Raw genomic sequence first — 18,847 nt, 5'->3', positions numbered from 1 at the left:
CTGAGGAGTGAGTAGCTGGTGGGTTTGAACTACCAGCCTTCTGGTTAATAGTCGAATGCCTTAGGCACTATATCACCCGAACACCCAGTGGTATACATAGGTACCATTTAGTAGGAAAGTTATGAGACATTATCTTACTAGTTAGGATTCTATAAATTGCAATTCCCTGTGGCACACCCAAAAAACCAAACTCACTGCCATTGAGTCGTTTCCTACTAATAGTGACCCCTCCCTGAGTTTCCGAGGCGGTATACTATGGAAGTAGATTGCCCAGTCTTCCTTTCAAGGAGTGGCTGGTGGGTTTGCACTGCCAGCCTTCTGGTGGCACATATAGACCTAAATTTCTTTGTTCCATTTCCTTTTATGTTCTGATCTATCAGTAGATTTTATTTACCTTTTAGTTGAAATTCTTATTGAGTAAAGTAAAACAATTTTTCATTTCTCTAAAATTTCCTTGTTTCTGTGTTAGATTACCATAATAACATTAGAACTCCCTTCATGAACATATTGCTATTATTTATTTAGTGGGCTTTAACCTTCCATATAGATTTCTGAACTTTGATTTTTTTTAAAACTATTTCTTCAGTTTGAGAACAGATTTTAAAAGTTAATTTCTATGCCTTTTAGCATGTATTATAAATGTATTTTTGCAATTTGAATAACAGATATTCTTTTTTATCCAATAGTTTGCTTGCCTAAACTGGATTGGAAGCAATTCAGACTACTGGAGATCTGCCTTTCAAAATACCGCAGTTGAAAGGAAGCAGGTTTTCAAATAATGGAAGAGTCTAAGACCTCTAAAAATGAAAATCATGAACCAAAGAAGAATGCTTGGGCTATTTGTGAAGAAAGCAAAGCAGTAAAAGTTATAAATAATCAGACTTTGAAAACAAGAAATGATAAATCCTTTAAAGAAATTGGGACCAGCTCTCCAAATAGGAATAGTAGTAAAAAAAATAAGCAAAATGATACTTGTATAGAAAAAACGGAAGTTAAATCATGCAAGGTAAATCCTGCCAGTGTTCCAGGCCCTAAAGATTTGGGGTTGGTCTTTCGAGATCAAAGTCTTTGCAAAGCAAAAAAATCACCTAAGTCGCCACTAAAAGTCGAAAAGGCGTCTATTTCACAGGCAAAAGTAGAAAAGACACCTAGTTTACAGGCAAAAACAGAAAAATCACCAAAGTCACCTAATTCACCAGTGATAGCAGAAAAGACACCTGGTTCACAGACAGCAGCAGCAAAAGCACTTAGTTCACAGAGAAGAACAGAAAAAGTACCCAGTTCTCAGATGAAATCAGAAAAGGTGCCTAATTCACCAGCAGAAGCTGAAAATGTGCCCAGTTTACTGTTGAAAGAAAATATGAGACAGATGGAATTACAGCAGATTGGGAGAAAAATTCCAAGCTCCTTTACTTCTGTGGACAAAGTGAATATTGAAGGTGTACAGGGGAAAAAATGTGCTCTGGAAAATTCATTACGATCTCAGAAGCAACAGACATGCACAGATAATATTGGTGATTCTGATGATAGTGCTTCAGGAATTGAAGACATATCGGATGATTTGAGTAAGTAGAATTTTTCCACAAATCAAGTTTTAGGAAGGATTTTCCTCTATTAATATTCTCTAGGTTATCCCTAGTTTGATTTTAACTACTTTAATTACAGAAAGGACATTGGCACTATGGCTCTTATAGCTAACAAACAAACAAACAAACAACGCTTTGCATTTATTGTAGCCATGCATATACTTATAAATGCACCTACTTTAGATTGCTCATTCATCTGCCAAACATGTACATATTGAGTTTCCATTATATGCCAAGCATGCGTTTATAGTGGAAAACAAAAGCTAAAAGAAAATCACAGCCTAGACCTCAAGGAATCTTCCAATCTGATGGGGGTAATAAAGATAAGTAAAGCAACCATTAAAGTAGGGAAAAGTATAATGTTAATGTGAGACTGAGTTTGAGTAGGGAGTTGAGTGGGAAGAGATGAGACTGAAAAGGCACACAGGAATTGGAGACTTCAGGGCCTTGTAGGCTGTGACAAGTAGTAAGGAAAAATCTTTTTGGAAATTCTTACAAATTCTGTAACAGAGGACAAGACTGGCAGCAAAGAGATTGGTTAGGACACTATTTAAATTATTGAGAACTGTTAGTATATAATTCATTTTGTGTTGAGTTCCTGATTTTATATTGAATTAATTATTTAAAAACATTATCCATGTCTTTTGTATATGTCAATCCTAATTTTGTTTGAAATGATTAATTTTCCTTGATAATCTTTTTTCTATTTATTTATTTGACTAAAAGCCTGACCTTGATATAGAAATAAATTGAAACCATTTCTAAACTCATTTTTTTAATTGCTTTGAGAAACCCAGGTTAAAGAGCTCAGAAATAGCTTCTTTTCATTTCTCGTGGTACACAGATAATGGCATATGGACAGACCCTTTTATGTTAACAGAAGTGTGTTTATTTTGGTAGCCCCTGGGTGATGCAAATGTTTAATGTGCTCAACTGCTAACTGATAGGTTGGTGGTTTGAATCCACTCAGAGGCACCTCGGAAGAAAGGCGTAGTGATCTACTTTCAAAAAATCAGCCAGTGAAAACCCCATGGAGCAGTTCTTCTCTGACACACATCGGTCACTGTGAATTGGGATCAGTTTAGCAGCAACTGGTTTGCTGGTTGTTTATTTTATGTGTATAAGAAAAGATACCAGCTTCATGATTTTACAGATATGGTTTAGGACAAGAACGTGTTTAAAAAGTAAATTTAATGGCAGTATCAAATAAGTATTAGTATTGCTAATGTTTAGATGTGGCAAAATCTAAATATGGTGGTACATGAATGATTGAAGTTTGGGAAATACTGGTGCATAAGATCACTTAATTAAGGGATAAATCATTTTAATTAGTGAAAAATATTTAAAAAGTAAAGGCAACAAAACAGATGAGGTGCCATTTTTAAATGATAGTGAGATGGTTAAGGGTGTGGGTGACTTTGAGTTTTGAATCCCGTTCTTCCCACTTAATAATTTTGTAATCTTAGATAAGCTACTTAGCTCTTTAAGTTTCCTCGTTTTTAAAAAGTGGAGATGATACTGCTGATGTTATGACAATGAAGTGAAATAATTCATTAGAGTGTTTAGGTTAGGACCTGTCACATAGTTGGCATGCTGTGGCAATTAATATCTACTATGCAGGTTGGGAGCTCTGGTAGCATAGTGGCTAAGGCACTTGACTGCTAACCAGAAGGCTGGCGGTTCAAACCCACCAGCCACTCCTTGGAAGGAAGGTTGGGCAATCCTACTTCCGTAGTGATACTGCCTCGGAAACCCAAGGAGGGGTCGCTATGAGTCAGGGCTGACTCGACGGCACATAATAACAACAACAACAACATGCAGGTTGGAGCTCTGGTGGTGCAGTGCCGAAGGCATTTGACTGCTAACCAGAAGGTTGATGGTTCAGACCTACCAGTTACTCTGCAGAGGAAAGACTGGGCAATCTAGTTCCATGAAGATTTACCATCTTGGAAACCCAATGGGGGTCACTATGAGTCGGAATTGACTTGATGGCAGTGGGTTTGGTTTTTCGTTTTATTATGGGGGTTGCTATGAGTCAGAATTGACTTGATGGCAGTGGTTTAGCTTATTATCGGTGCAATTCAATGCAGTTTCACTATCTTTTTTTTTTTTTTTAAATTGTGATGAGTATACAGGTAACAGTGTTTATCATTTCTTTACTTACACAGTTCAGTGACTTTAATTACATCTGTCACCCATCACCGTTAACCATTTTCAGATTTTTGTACCACTTTTTTACAGAAGTTTGGCGTTCTCTAAGCATTGTTGCTTCCTTTTCCCCTCCCTCCCACTTATCCCTGGTTGTTTGTTGTCAAATAATTTTCAACTCATGGTGACCTTATAGAATAGAGTAGAACTGCCTCATAGAGTTTCCTATTCTTTACAGGAGTATATTACCAGGTCTTTACACCTGCAGAGCTGCTAGTGGGTTTGAACTGCAAACCTTTTGGTTAGGAGCTGAGCACCTTAACCATTATGCAACCAGGGTTCCTTCTGTTCCTGGGAACCCCAGTAAACTTTGGTTTCTATATACTTACTTATTTTAGATATTTTATGTAATTGGATCATAGAATTTTTGTCCTTTTGTCACTGACTTATTTCACTCAGCATAATGTGTTATTTCTTAACATGAACAACCAGTTGAACTAGCTTAAGGGAAACATTACTCAATAAAGGTCCTTTTAGGAATTTCAGTTTAACAAATTCATAAGAATAATTTATAGTATAGTAATCATGTTTTAATAAGAACTTTCTAATATTTTTAATAATTCTCTTCAATATATATATTTGCCTTGAAGTTGTTGTTGTTGTTGTTATGTGTCATCGAGTCGGACCTGACTCATAGTGACCCCTCCTTGGGTTGCCAAGGCATATCTATACCTAATTATTTAGCACTTTTACTGATATCAAAAATCCAAGTTAATTTGAATTTTACAAAATCCAAGTTAATAATTTGAATTGTTTTGATTATCTCTTTGTAAGTTAATAAAATCTTTACGTCTTGATCTTTGTTTGGACTTAATAGATTATATAGAAATTTGATTAATCTGAGTGTTCTTACTCAGCCCAACTTTAGCACTTCACCATTTTTCCTGTTACTATTTATTTATTGAATAAAATAATTTTTTTTTTTGGTGTCTGCTATGAGCCATGTACTGATCTAGTCTCTAGGAATTGCCCTTGTGGGGTTTATATTCAAATGGGAAGTGATAGACAATAAACACAATGAATAAGAAAAATATGTAATATATTAAATGGTCGTAAATCCTATGAGAAGGCTGTGTAACAGGAAAAGTCATAGGGAATGATATTACTATCACTATTGCTACTGGTGGTAGTTTAAATTTCAGTTGTCACTGAAAAATGACATTAGAGCAAAGACTTGAAGGAAAGAGGTAAGAGTGTGAGCCATCTTGATATATTTTGTTTATTCGTTCATCAGATAATTAATGAGCATTTTATTGACCATGTGGTAAATATATAGACACTATTCTAAGCACTTTATATATTTACAAAAACATTAGACAAATCCAAGATCTCATGCATTAGTTATCTCCTTTTACTCTAACAAATTACAAATTTAGTGGCTTAACACAAATTTATTATCTTACAGTTCTGTAGGTCAGAGGTTCAACCTGAGTCTCACAGAACTAAAATCAAAGTGTTGACTGGGCAGCAGGGTGACATGGCTTTTAAGCCAGTTTGTTATGTGAGGGGAGAATGTTTTAGCTCTGGGCTTCTCAAACTTCAGTATATATATGAATCACCTGGTGATTATATATATGAATCACCTGCTAAAAATGTAGATTCTTAGTCCCTATTACCAGAGATTCATGATTCAGGTCTGGAATATCAAAATAAAAAGACAGACTTTTTGCCATCAAGTCGATTCTGACTCATAGCGACCCTCTTTGGGTTTCCAAGGCAGTAAATCTTTACAGAAGTAGATTGCCCAGTCTTCCTTCTGCAGTGCGGCTGGTGGGTTTGAATTGCCAGCCTTCTGGTTAGCAGTCATATGCCTTAGGCACTACGCCACCAGAGCTCCTTCAGATCTGGAATGAGGCCTGAGAAGTTGCATTTCTAGCAAGCTCCCAAGTGATGCTGCTGCTGTTGGTCAGGATCATAAGTAGCATGCCCTAATTCATCTCATTGCTTTCACACATACCTCCCATCACTCTGAATGATCCTGTTAAAATCTGAGTCACATTATGTCTCATTCAAAATATTTTAATGGTTCCTCATATTATCTGTGTAAAAACTAGCGTCCTTACAGTGACTGGTCAGGCCATGTGTGATCTATGACACTCTCTTTCTTCTTTTCCCTTATTTATCTACTTCTCGCCCTTTCTCTCTCTCTGATGGAGTTATACTGCCTCCTTACTGTTCCTCAAATGTGTGAGCATATAGCTTCCTCATGGCCTTTTCAGTTGCTTTTTCATCTGCCTGGAACACTCTTCCCCAGATATCCATATGGCTAGATCTCTTACCTCTTTCACCTTGCTAGTAAGACTTCTGCTTGGGTCACTTATGTTAAAGTCACAACCTTCATCTCTATCTCTAATATTTCTCCATTCCTTTTTACTGTTTAATATTTCTCCATTGTCTTTATCAGCATCTGTCATACTTTTTATTTTTCTTATTTAGCTTTTTAAAAGCAATTTTATTGAAATACAATTCATAATCATAAAATTGACTCATTTTAAAAAGTAACAATTCAGTGGTTTCACAAAATTACACAGCCATCACCACTGTTTAATTCTTAAACATTTTCATCACCTCAAAAAGACACTTCCCTTTTCATTGCAATCATTACTCATTCCTCCTTCCTCCTATCCTCTGACAGCCATTGATGTACTTTCTGTCTTTATAGTTTTGCCTATTTCGGATAAATGGAATCATACAACATACGGCCTTTTGTGTCTGTCTTTTTAGCATAGTGTTTTCAAGGTTCATTCATGTTGTAGCATATTAATACATCATCTCTTCTGCTGAATCATATTTCATTATACGAGTATCATATTTTGTTAGCTGTTTGTCAGTTGATGGACATTTGGATGTTTTCACTTTTTGGCTATTATGAATAATGTTGCCATGAACATTTGTCTGAAAGTTTTTGGGTGATACTTGTTTTTATTTCTTTTGAGTATATACCTCGGGGTGGAATTGGAGTCTCTGGGTGATACAAATGGTTAAGTGCTAGACTACTAACTAAGAGCTCAGTGGTTCAAACTTATCTCAGGCTCCTTGAAAGTAAGGCCTGGTCATCTGCTTCTGAATGGTCACAGCCTTGAAAACTCTATGGAGCAGTTCTATTCTGCACACAAGGGGTTGCCGCGAGCAGGAATCAACTTGATGGCAGCCAACAACAACATGGTAACTGTATGTTTAACTTCTTTTATTATGGTAAAATACACATATGTTTTAACCATTTTAAAGTATATAATTCAGTGGCATTAATTTAAATGGATTCATAGTGTTTTATAGCTGAAACTATTTAGTTCCAGAACTTTTTTGTTATCCCAAAAGGAAACTTTGTACCCATTAAGCAGTTCCTCCATATTACCCTCTTCCTCCTAGCCACTGGCAACCACTAAACTGCTTCCCATCTATGGATTTGCCTATTCTAGATATTTCACAGAATTGAAATCATACAGTAAGTGGCCTTTTGTGTTTGGCTTCTTTCGCTGAAATAATGTTTTCGAGGGTGATCCATATTGTAACGTGTCAGTACTTCATTCCTTTTCGTGGCTGAATAATAAACACTACACTTTGTTTATTCATTCTTCAGTTGATAGATATTTGGTTTGTTCTATTTTTTAGCTATTGTGAATATTACTGCTGTGAACATTAGTGTAAAAGTTTTTGATTGAGCATGTTTTCAATTCTTTTGGATATATCCCTTTTGGGTAAGGCCGTGTGTAATCTGTGACACTCTGCCACTTCTCTGTCTTCATTTATCTCCTTCTGGCACTCTCTCTTTGCTTCCACCTAGGAAGCAGAGTCATGTATATAAGAGGGTTGCAGTCTTTTCATACCCCACTAACAGTTTCTAATTATCTTTCATTTTTATTATAGCCATTGTTGTTGGTAAAGTGGTATCTCATTGTGGTTTTAATATGATTTCCCTAATGATGCTGAAAGGAGCTCTGGTGGCGTAGTGCCTAAGACATTTGACTGCTATCCAGAAGGTTAGTGGTTTAAACCCACCATCCACTCCATGGAAGGAAGACTGGGCAGTCTATTTCCGTAAAGATTTACCGCCTTGGAAACCCAGAGGAGGTTGCTATGAGTTGGAATTGACTTAATGGCAGTAAGTTTGGTTTTTTTGGACTTGATGGCAGTACCTCTGGTTTTTTTGAATGTTGCTGAGTATTTTTTCATGAATGTATTGGTTATGTTTATTTCTTCCTTGAAAATTTATCTATTCAAATACTTTACTAATTTTTAATTGGATTGTTTTAAAATTACTTGTCTGTGTTTGGTTACTCCCACTAGAATCGAAGCTTCTTATGCTACTGTAGTTGGTTGCCATCAAGTTGATTCTGAGTATGGCAAACCTTCATGTGCAGAGCAGAACTGCTTTATGGGATTTTCAAGGCTGTGACCTTTTGGAAGCAGATTACCAGCTTTTATTTCCAGGACACCTCTGTGTGGGTTTGAACTGCCAATCTTTCAGTTGATACTTCAGTGCTAAGCCTTCTGTGCCACTCCAGGACTCCTTATGCTTCACTTAGGCTGGGATTTTTGTTTTGTTCCTTGCTGTTTCCTTGGTATCTGATACATAGTAAGCACTGAGTAGTTGAATGAAGGAATAAATGAACAAATATGTTAACCAATGTTTCCCAAACTTATTTGGCCACAGGGTCTATTTTTCAGGAATACCTATTAACATCTCATGTAGTTTTCTGTGGAACATACTTTGGGAATTTCTGCCATATATTAATTATTTTAGTTGATATAAAGATTCAAGAAAATTAATATGTTGCTTTTTCTAATTCTTCATATTGACAGATATGATAGATTTTACAGGATTTGTTGGTATTAATTGCCTTGTCAGTATTACTCAAAAGGGCAAGTTATATGTATAGAAAAATAAAGGTTAAAATACTGTGTTGTTGTACTACTGTCCATTTCCACGAAATATAGAAATAAAGTAGGATTTCACCTTTTCTTTTACAATGATCATCATAAAATGATTACTAAAAAGCTAAATTATTTTTCCTGACATTGGGACACAATTGCAAATTGTTCACAGTGCATCATTGTTCTCCTGTCATTTACAAAACACTTATCTAATCTAAGTATACTTCTGATGTTTGCATCCTTTTTATAACATCCTTATCCAAGAGTTTACCTTCCTATTCTAGAAACTCCTGTGTTCTGGTAGAAGGAAACGCATCACCTCCAGAGGCATACCATTCCTTCCTTGTTCAGAAAATTAGTGCTATCAAAAGGTAGGGTTGACTGTCAGGGTTCCTATAGATGGCATGCAGTTGGCTTTTGAGGGCTGAATGGAGAGATTTGTCAATTATCTTTTGGAAGTGCTTTAAGATACATCCAAATTCGTTATTTATTCAACCCATTTTTATTAAGTGCCAGACATATATGAAGATCTGGAGGGAAAAATATTCATTTGATGGAGATATCAATGATTTCCATGAAAGCAAAGAAGGAGCCTCATGTGGGTTTGTGGCTTGGAATATATATGTTCTCTTGTCTTAACTGCTAATGTTATAGTGATACACTGACTTTAGTTCAGTGACTAATCTTCTTTGGGTGGGACTCAAAATAGCTTTATACCAAATTGACTTCAGAGATTCTGCAAGATGGTTGTGTTGATGTTAGCCATTTTGTGTGTCTTTTTTGATGGGTGGGCTGGAGAGATATGGTAGGTATTTGACTCATGAAATAGATTTTTCTTTGTAAATTTTGATACCATGTATATCTCTGATTTATATTTTATATAATTAGATTAACTTTGTGCCACCAAGGAAAATGTGAAGAATATAAGGGAAGAACATTTTTCCCCCATACGTGTATAAATTAGAGGAACCCTGTTGGCACAGTGGTTAAGCACTTGGCTGTTAACTGAAAGGTCTGCAATTTGAACCTATCAGCTGCTTTGTCAGAGAAAGATGTGGCATTCTGCTCAAGTAAAGATATACAGCCTTAGAAATCCTATGAGGCAGTTCTACTCTGTTCTATAGGGTTGCAGTGAGTCAGAATCCACTCATTGAATATCTTTTTTCTGTTTAAAATTTTATAAATGTCCATTTAAGAATTCTGATGACAGTAACCAAGTGCTTTCTTTTCTAGGTAAAATGAAGAATGATGAATCAAATAAAGAAAATTCCTCAGAGATGGATTATTTAGAAAATGCCACTGTGATAGATGAATCTATACTGACACCTGAACAGAGGCTTGGCTTGAAACAAGCTGAAGAACGCTTAGAAAGAGATCATATCTTTCGACTTGAAAAAGTATACTGTCTTGTTTTAGTTTTTGATTGAATATTTGTATTTCATAACTTTTCTTTCCCAAGAATAACTCTTTATTTTTCTTTTTCCATTCATAAGCAAAAGGCAGTGTTCCTCTTTTATTTCTTTCCCTTCTGTTCATCCTTCCTCCTTCCCTCCCTTTGTTCAGCAAATTGTTACGAGTCTCACTTCATTCGTTCTGTGAGTTGGCAAACTATGGCCTAGCCATCTGTGTTTTGTAAACAAAGTTTTATTGACACAGCCACACTCATTCATAGCCATATTTCTATTGCTGCTTTACTGCTACAAGGGCAGAGCAGAGTTGAATCGTTAACGCAGTGACTATTTATGGCCATAAGATACACTTTCTGGAAGAAGTTTGATAAGTTTTTATTTATTTACTCCTCAAAGATCTTGACTGCTTGTTTTGTGTCAGATATAATGCTAGGCATTAGGGCTATACTGGTGAATATGGCAGTTTCTGCCCATAAGAAGTTGATAGTCTATTCAAGAATGACACAGATAAATTAGCGAAAATTACATAATGTATGAGACTTCTTTTTTCCCTTGCTTTTCTTTTTTCTTCTTTCCTCTCCTGTACTTACTGAACATCTACTGTATGTTAGGAACAATTCTGGCTACTGGTACCTTGTTGCTGAGTATTGATTTTTTAACCTAGAAATACTACTAGTTATTGACAGAAAGAATAAGTCATTCTATTGACATAAAGCAGTCTTGGATAGTTGTGGATATGTATACAAGGAAGTAGGACATCCTTTTTGATAAAAAAGAAAGGAAAGGAAATAAACTATATGGTTTTGATAGTTTAGAAAAATGAAGTCATATCTAGATTAAGGAAGCCAATTCTGATTTATTAATAAAATGTATGCCATAGTAGTCACTTTATGAAAACAGAAGGGATATAAAGGAGTAGAAGCCCATAATATAGGCGAGAGCTGAGCATTGTTTGCCTGGTCTCACAAGAGCCTAGTTAGAAGGAAGTCCTTTATGCAGGCTACTCTTTTATTTAATTCTCTCTTTCCTCTAAGCCTGAAATTAGGAACTACTTTTGGATCAGTACATTGGTAGGATAAATATTGTGTGCCTTTCATTTGTCACCATCTAGTAATACAAAATTAAATTGTGGAGGCATGCCCAACATGTTTAAAGACGTGATAATGCTTTTCTAGTTCACTACTTGAGATGTGGAAACAAATAATAATAGTAATAATAGCAGTATAGTTTGAAAATGGGATCATAGGTAAAAGAATGACTAACTTGAAGGGAGGTATAAAGGTATTGCTGGGGAAATGCTTTATGGAATTGACATTGGAGCTGAGTCTCCAGGAATAAATAGGAGTTAACTAGGTGAGCAAGGGAAGGGTGGTGTTGGTAAATTATATGGCAGGTATGAAGGAATATAAAGGAAACGTAAAAAAAATGTATTCTCAAGAAAAGCAAAGGATTGGTAAGGAAGATATGTAGTACATAGAGTAGGAAAAGTCCCCTCTTGGAAGAAGAAACAAGTTGGGGTGGAATGGGTATTGCGTAATAGTAGGATATGAATGGCCTAGGGTGAGAAGAAAGCTTAGAAGCAATGGAAAACATTTTATTCATGGTTGAACTTAGGTGGTTGTTTTGGTTACCTACTGCTGCTCTGACAGGAATATACCACAAATGTGATGGCTTGCACAAACAGGAGTTTATTCTCTTACAGTTTGGGAGGCTAGAAGTCTGAGTTCAAAGTCCCAGGCTCTAGGGGCTGGGTGAAAGAAAGCCTCTCAGCCTTGAGCTTCAGCTCTGCCTCTTGCTCCTGGCCCACTGAAGCTGGAGGCTTTTCTACACTCAGGCAGCTGCTGGCTGCTGAGGCTGACAAACCCAAGGTCGACAAGTGAAAAGGCACAGTACCAGTCTTACCAAATCATACGGCAAGCCATTAATTCAAGTCCATTAAAAGTCCCAAGATCGGGAGAGCACGGCAGGCTGCTGAACAATGACTTCGCTACATGCAGGGTTCATGCATGCCATGTTAGAGACCATTCCCAAAGCTGCTTCTTATATATGGAAACAGACCACATCCCTAGATCAGCTACTCAGCTGCTTGTGGTAGATCCCACCATGGAGTTGATTGCCAGGCTCATCATGAGGAATAACTACCACCAGGCCCAGCCAAGTTGACACACAACCTTAACTACCACAGTTGTCAACAATGAAAAAAAAAGTCACTGTGTTGTTTTTATTAGGTGCCATTGAGTCAATTCCAACTCACAGTGACCCCATTTATAACAGAACAAAACACTGCCCAGTCCTGTATCATCCTCACAATCATTGCCATGTTTGAGCCCATTGTTGCAACCACTGTGTCAGTCCATCCCCTTGAGAATCTTCCTGTTTTTTCTGACCCTTTACTTTACTAGGCATGATGGCCTTCTCTAGGGAAGCGTCCCTCTTGATAACATGTCCAGAGTACATGTTTCTAAGGAGCACTCTGACTGTACTTCTTCCAGGACACATTTGTTCATTCTTCTGGAAGCCCATGATATATTTATCATTCTTTGCCAACACTGTAATTCAAATGCATCAGTTCTTCAGTGTTCTTCATTTTCCAGCTATTGCATGCCTGTGAGGTGATTAAAAAATACCATGGGTTGGGTCAGGCACACTTTAGTCCTCAAAGTGACATCTTTACTTTGGAACACTTTAAAGAAGTCTTTCAGAGCACATTTGCTCAGTGCAATAATTCATTGATTTCTCGACTGCTCCTTCCATGGGCACTGATTGTGGATTCTGTAAAATGAACTCCTTGACAATTTCAATCTTTTCACCATTAGTCATGATTTTGTTTATCAGTCTAGTTCTGAGGATTTTTGTTTCCTTTGTGTTGAGGTACAATCCATACTTAAGATCATAGCCTTTGATCTTCACCAGTAAAAGCTTCAAGTCGTCTTCACTTTCAGCAAGCAACCTTGTGTCATCTGCATATTGCAGGTTGTTAGTGAGTCTTCCTCCAAACTTGATGCCACATTCTTCTTATAGTCCATCTTCTGAGATTATTTGCTCAGAATACAGATTGAATAAATATGGTAAAAGAATACAACTTTGACACATTTTCTGGTTTTAAACCATGACATCCCCTTGTTTTGTTCAAACGACTGCCTCTTGATCTGTATACAGGTTCCACATGAACCAATGACGTGTTCTGAAATTTTCAGTCTTTGTATTGTTGTCCATAATTTGTTATGATCCACACAGTTGAATGAATGCGTTTTCAGAGTCAATAAAACAGAAACATCTTTCTGGTACTCTCTCCTTTCAGCCAAGATTCATCTGACTTCAGAATTGAAATCCTTGTTCTACGTCCTCTTCTGAATCTGGCTTGAATTTGTGCCAGTTCCCTGTTGATACACTGCTGCAACCATTTTTTTAAAAAAATACATTTCATTGAAATGTGATTTATGTACAGTGAAATACACAAAACTAAAGTGACATGGGTCAGTACATTTTTTTTTTTTTTGAAGTGTTCCCTCCCCTCCCACCCCTGGTAACCAAGAAAGTAAGTTTCCTTCCATATATAAACCTTTCTTTGACTTTTTACAATAATGAACTAATACTATATTTGTCCTTCTGTGATTGACTTATTTCACTCAGCATAAGTCCTCCATGTTCATCCATGTTAGGGGTGTTTTGCAGATTCTACATTATTCTTTAGTGTTGCATAGTATTCCATTGTGTGTATGTACCGTAGTTTGGTTATCTCATATTTTCAGTCCAACTCAGAAAAAATTAAACTCACTGCCATTGAGTAGATTCTGACTCACAGTTATCCCCATCCAATTTCCAAGGCTGTAAATCTTTACAGAAGCAGACTGCCTCATCTTTCATCCACAAAGTGGCTGGTGAGTTTGAACCACTAACCTTTTGGTTAGCAGCCCAGTGCCTTAACATCTATCCCACAGAAAAAAAAACCACCAGAAACCAAATCACTGCCATTGAGTCGATTCTGACATATAGCGACCCCCATTGAGTTTCCAAGGTAGTAAATCTTTATGGAAGTAGATTGCCTAATCTTCCTTCCACGGAGTAGCTAGTGGATTTGAACCATCAGCCTTCTGGTTAGCAGTTAGTGGTCAAATGCCAGAGCTCCTTCCTATACCACCAGAGCTCCTTATTTTCTATCCTTTTTTCTAAAAAAAAAAAGTCTAAATTTATTTTATAAATAAAAACTTAATAACCTTTACCTTCTATAAAGTAAATCAGTGGAAATAATGAGGGGATTTTTTTTCTAGTTAGATTATAAGAAGGGTAGGTTTTTTTAAAAAAAAATTTTTTAATGATTTTATTTGTTAGAACAGAATAAAATCTAAAACATATGAAAGGGTATCTAGTAAAAAGCTCCCTCTTCTCTCCAGACAATTCCTGTATACTTTTTTTGTTTTAATTGTGATTTGAGTGAAAGTTTACAGAGCAAGTTCATTTTCCATTCAACAGTTCATAAACATTTTGTTTCATGATGTTGATTGTAATCCCTATAATGTAACAGCTCTCTTCCCAGTTTCTCCCTGTAATAACCATTTCCCTGTGTCCTTGTTTACTATGCATTCCTGCTTTCTGAGCTATCTCCCCGTGCAAATACTGCCCTTCTGGTCTCCTATGGTTGATTATGCTCAGGAATGTACATACCTAGTGTAATTGTTCACCTTGTATGCTTGTCTGTTGTTTGGCTGAAAGTTAAGCCTCAGGAGTGAGTTCAATTCCAGGCCTGAAGAGTGACTAGGGGCTATAATCTCTGGCATTTCACCAGTCTCTTATCAGACCAGTAAGCCTAGTCTTTATGATTTTGGGTCTTATTCCACATTCTTCTCCTACTTTCTCCAGGATCTCCTATTTTTATCCTCCTGCAAGTGGTTGACAGTGGTCGCCAGGCATTGTCTAGTTCTTTTGGTCTCAGGGTCATGTCCCATGGTCCACTAGTCCCTTGGGTTAATTGTTACCATGTCTTTGGTTTTCTTCATTCTCCTTTGTTCTGGATGAGGAGAGACCAATTTTTGCATCTTAGGTGACTGCTCAAAAGCTTTTAAATCCTCATTTGCTACTCACTAAAGTAGGATGTAGGAGCTCTGGTGGTGCAGTGCATAAGGCACTTGACTGCTAACCAGAAGGCTGGTGGTTCAAACCCACAAGCCACTCTTCGGAAGGAAGGTGGGGCGATCTACTTCCATAGTGATACTGCCTCGGAAATCCAAGGAGGGGTCTCTATGAGTCGGCCCGACTTGATGGCACATAACAACAAAGTAAGATGTAGAACAGTGTTTTTTGTAGTATGTTATGCCAGTTGAGCTTGATGTCCCCTGTGACCATGGTCCACTGTCTGCAGGCCCAGCAACTCCCTCAATAATGAGTACTTTTAATTAACATTTTTCTTTAGCAACTTTAAAAGCTAATTAAGAATATTCTTCCCAAGTTGCTGTTGTCGGTTCACAGGGTACCCATAGATTTTCACATTGAAGACTAAAGGGAGGATTCCTCTGTAGAGCGTGTTACTTGACTTTGAAATATTTAGGATCTTTGGTAGCATAGTGCCTAAGGCACTTGACTGCTCACCAGAAGGCTGGTAGTTCAAACCCACCAACCACTCCTCTGAAGGAAGGTTGGGCAATCTACTTCGTAGTGATACTGCCTCGGAAACCCAAGGAGGGGTCGTTGTGCATCAGGTGTGACTCGATGGCACATAAAAACAACAACAGCATTCCTAGAAATACTTATTTTGGTTGGTCTGTGGAAAGTTGAAGGATAGTTTGCTTGTTTAATGGTAAAAAAAAAAATTAATTATGATAAAGGAAGACATTTAAACATCTTTCATGTATCTCTTCTTTGAAATTATAAGAATTAAGAATGAGAGCATTTTTGTCATATTTGCTATTATACATAATATAATAGTAAAAAGTGCCCTCTTTCTTCCACAGAGTGGCTGGTGGGTTTGAACCACTAACCTTTTGGTTAGCAGCCAAATGCCTTAACGCCTATGCCACGAAAAACAAAAACAAAAAACCATGGTAGGTTGTGCATGCTAGGTTGTCAATAATTAGAGGTGGTATGCATAGTGGTAGGAGCTTTGGTAGCGTAATGCCTAAGGCACTTGACTGCTAACCAGAAGGCTGGCAATTCAAACCCACCAGCTACTCCTCAGAAGGAAGATGAGGCAATCTACTTCCATAGTGATACTGCTTTGGAAACCCAAGGAGGGGTCGCTATGAGTTCAGCTCATATGCCTGTCTTTTCTTTGGTTGGAAGCCACAGGAGTGGGTTCAATTCCAGACTTGAAAGGCAGCTAGGGGCCTTAGTCTCAGTGGTTCTATCAGGCTCTATCAGACCAGGAAACCTGGCCCCCCCCCTTTTTTTCCTAAATGGTACTAATTTTTGTTCCACATTGTTCTCCTACTCTATCCAGGATCTCCTACATAGATCCCCCTCTGAGGGCTTGACAGTGGTAGCCAGGCACCATGTAGTTCTTCTGGTCTCATAGTTGTATAGGCTCAGGATCACATGGTGTACCAATCACTTGGACTAATTGTTTCCAGGTGTCTTTGGTTTTTTTTTCATTCTTCTTTGTTCTGGATGAGGAGAGACCCATCATTGCATCTAGATGGCTGCTTGCAAGCTTTTAAGATACAAGTCACTACTCGCCAAAGTAGGATGTGGAACACTGTTATTGTGTAGTATGTTATGCCAGTTGAGCTTGATGTCCCCTGCGACCATGGTCACAATCCCACAGGTCCGACTATTCACTCTGTTTGGGTAGCTTGCTGTGGCCAAGAAGTGACTACAACCTTTTCCCTTGTCAGCTCTACTATATACCTGGGAATTTTTATAGAGCATATAAATACATTGTAGAAACATTGTCTACCAGCCGTATACATGGTCTTGGGCACACTCCCCCCTGCATAGACATACCTAATAGTTCACCCTGTCCACCCATCTATCCACTTGTATATATCAGTGTTTGCCTTCACTGACAACACAGTACTGTGTGTGCAAAAGGGGTCATCTTTGTTGACTGCACATCCCATGCACCTCTCTATGTCTTCCTCTTCCTCAGTGGCACCGTGTTGATCACTTACATTTGGTATATTGCCCTTCTCTTCACCCAAATCACTACTTGCCTCTACCTATCTAACAGTGTTCCCTCTCCTCCCCTCCCACCCCTGGTAACCAACAAAGAAAATTTACTTCCGTATATAAACCTTTCTGTGACTTTTTACAATAATGGACTAATACAATATTTGTCCTTCTCTGAATGACTTATGTGATTCAGCGTAATGTCCTCCAAGTTCATCCATGTTATGTGGTGTATTACAGACTCTACATTAATCTTTAGGGTTGCATAGTATTCCATTGTGTGTATGTGCCGTAGTTTGGTTATTCATTCTTCTGTTGATGGGCACTTAGGTTGTTTCTATCTTTTTCGTATTGTAAATAGTGCTGCAGTGAACATGGGTGTGCATATATGTTCTTGTCCTGGCCCTCACTTCTTTAAGATATATACCTAGTATTGGAATTGCTGAGTCAAATGGTATTTTTAATTCCAGCTTTTTAAGGAATCGCCACACTGCTTTCCACAGTGGTTGTATCATTTGACAGTCCCACCAGCAGTGTATGAGAGTCCCCATCTCTCTTCATCCTCTCCAGCATTTGTTATTTTCTGTCTTGTTGAACTTTGCTACTAGTTGCTAGGGCAAGATGGTATCTCATTGTTGTTTTGGTTTCCATCTCTCTAATAGCTAATGATCATGAGCATTTCTTCATATGTTTGTTGGTCACCTGAATATCCTCTTTGTTGAAGTGTCTATTCATGTCTTCCGCCCATTTTTAAATTGGATTAGTTGTCTTTTTTTGTTTTTGCGCTGTTGGAGTGTTCTATAAATTCTAGAGATAAGTCTCTTGTCAGATATGTCATTGCCAAATACCTTTTCGCAATCTAGGCTCTCTTTTGACTCTTGGAGAAGTCTTTGGAAAGCCATAACAATTTAATTTTTAGAAGATCCCATTCAGTTTATCTTCTGCTGTTTATGCATTTTGTGTTATGCTTGATAGTCTATTTATGCCATATATTAGGGCCCCTAACTTTGTGCCTAGTTTTTCCTTGAAGTGGTTTATAGTTTTAGGTTTCACATTTAAGTCTTTGATCCATCTGGAGTTAGTTTTTGTGTGTGATGTGAGGTACAGATCTTGTTTTATTTTTCTGCAAGTGGATATCCAGTTTTGCCAGCACGATTTGTTAAACAGTCTCTTCCCTATTTAATGGATTTCAGCGCTTTGTCAAAGATCAGCTAAGCATAGGTGAATGGATCTATTTCTGGGTTCTCATTCCCATTCCATTGGTCTGTGTGTCTGTCGTTGTATAATACCAAGCAGTTTTGAATACTCTGGGTGTATAGTAGGTTTTGAGATTCAGGAGTGTGAGACCTCCTACTTTGTTCTTCATCTTCGTAGTGCTTTGCTTATCTGAGGTCTCTTTCCTTTCCAAATGAAGTTAGTGATTGGTTTTTCCATATCCTTAAAGAATGTTGATGGGACCTGAATTGGGATTGCATTGAATGTATAGATTGCTTGGGTAGATTTGACATTTTCACAATGTTCAATCTTCCTATCCATGAGCATGGTATGCTCTTCCATTTATATAGATCTCTTATGGTTTCTTGAAGCAGGTTTTTGTAGTTTTCTTTGTACAGGTCTTTTGTGTCCCTGGTAAGATTTATTCCCAAGTATTTTATTTTTTTGGTAGCT

General features: G+C 37.5%; 1 protein-coding gene across 1 annotated transcript in view; it reads left to right on the top strand.

The window, feature by feature from the left end:
- The first annotated feature begins 778 nt into the window (after positions 1-778).
- TUT4 (terminal uridylyl transferase 4) overlaps positions 779-18,847 on the top strand; it is a 156,402-nt gene continuing 138,333 nt past the window's right edge. The window contains exons 1-2 of the mRNA XM_042781656.1: positions 779-1,565; positions 9,903-10,066. Coding sequence (XP_042637590.1) covers positions 779-1,565; positions 9,903-10,066 — 951 coding nt within the window. The remainder of the gene's footprint in view (positions 1,566-9,902; positions 10,067-18,847) is intronic.

Source organism: Orycteropus afer, unplaced genomic scaffold (assembly GCF_000298275.1).
Source record: "Orycteropus afer afer isolate SDZICR_OR568_19922 unplaced genomic scaffold, OryAfe1.0 scaffold00145, whole genome shotgun sequence".
NCBI classification, from domain to species: domain Eukaryota; kingdom Metazoa; phylum Chordata; class Mammalia; order Tubulidentata; family Orycteropodidae; genus Orycteropus; species Orycteropus afer.
Note: the sequence above shows the minus strand (reverse complement) of the source record. Positions and strands in the feature narration are given on the sequence as shown.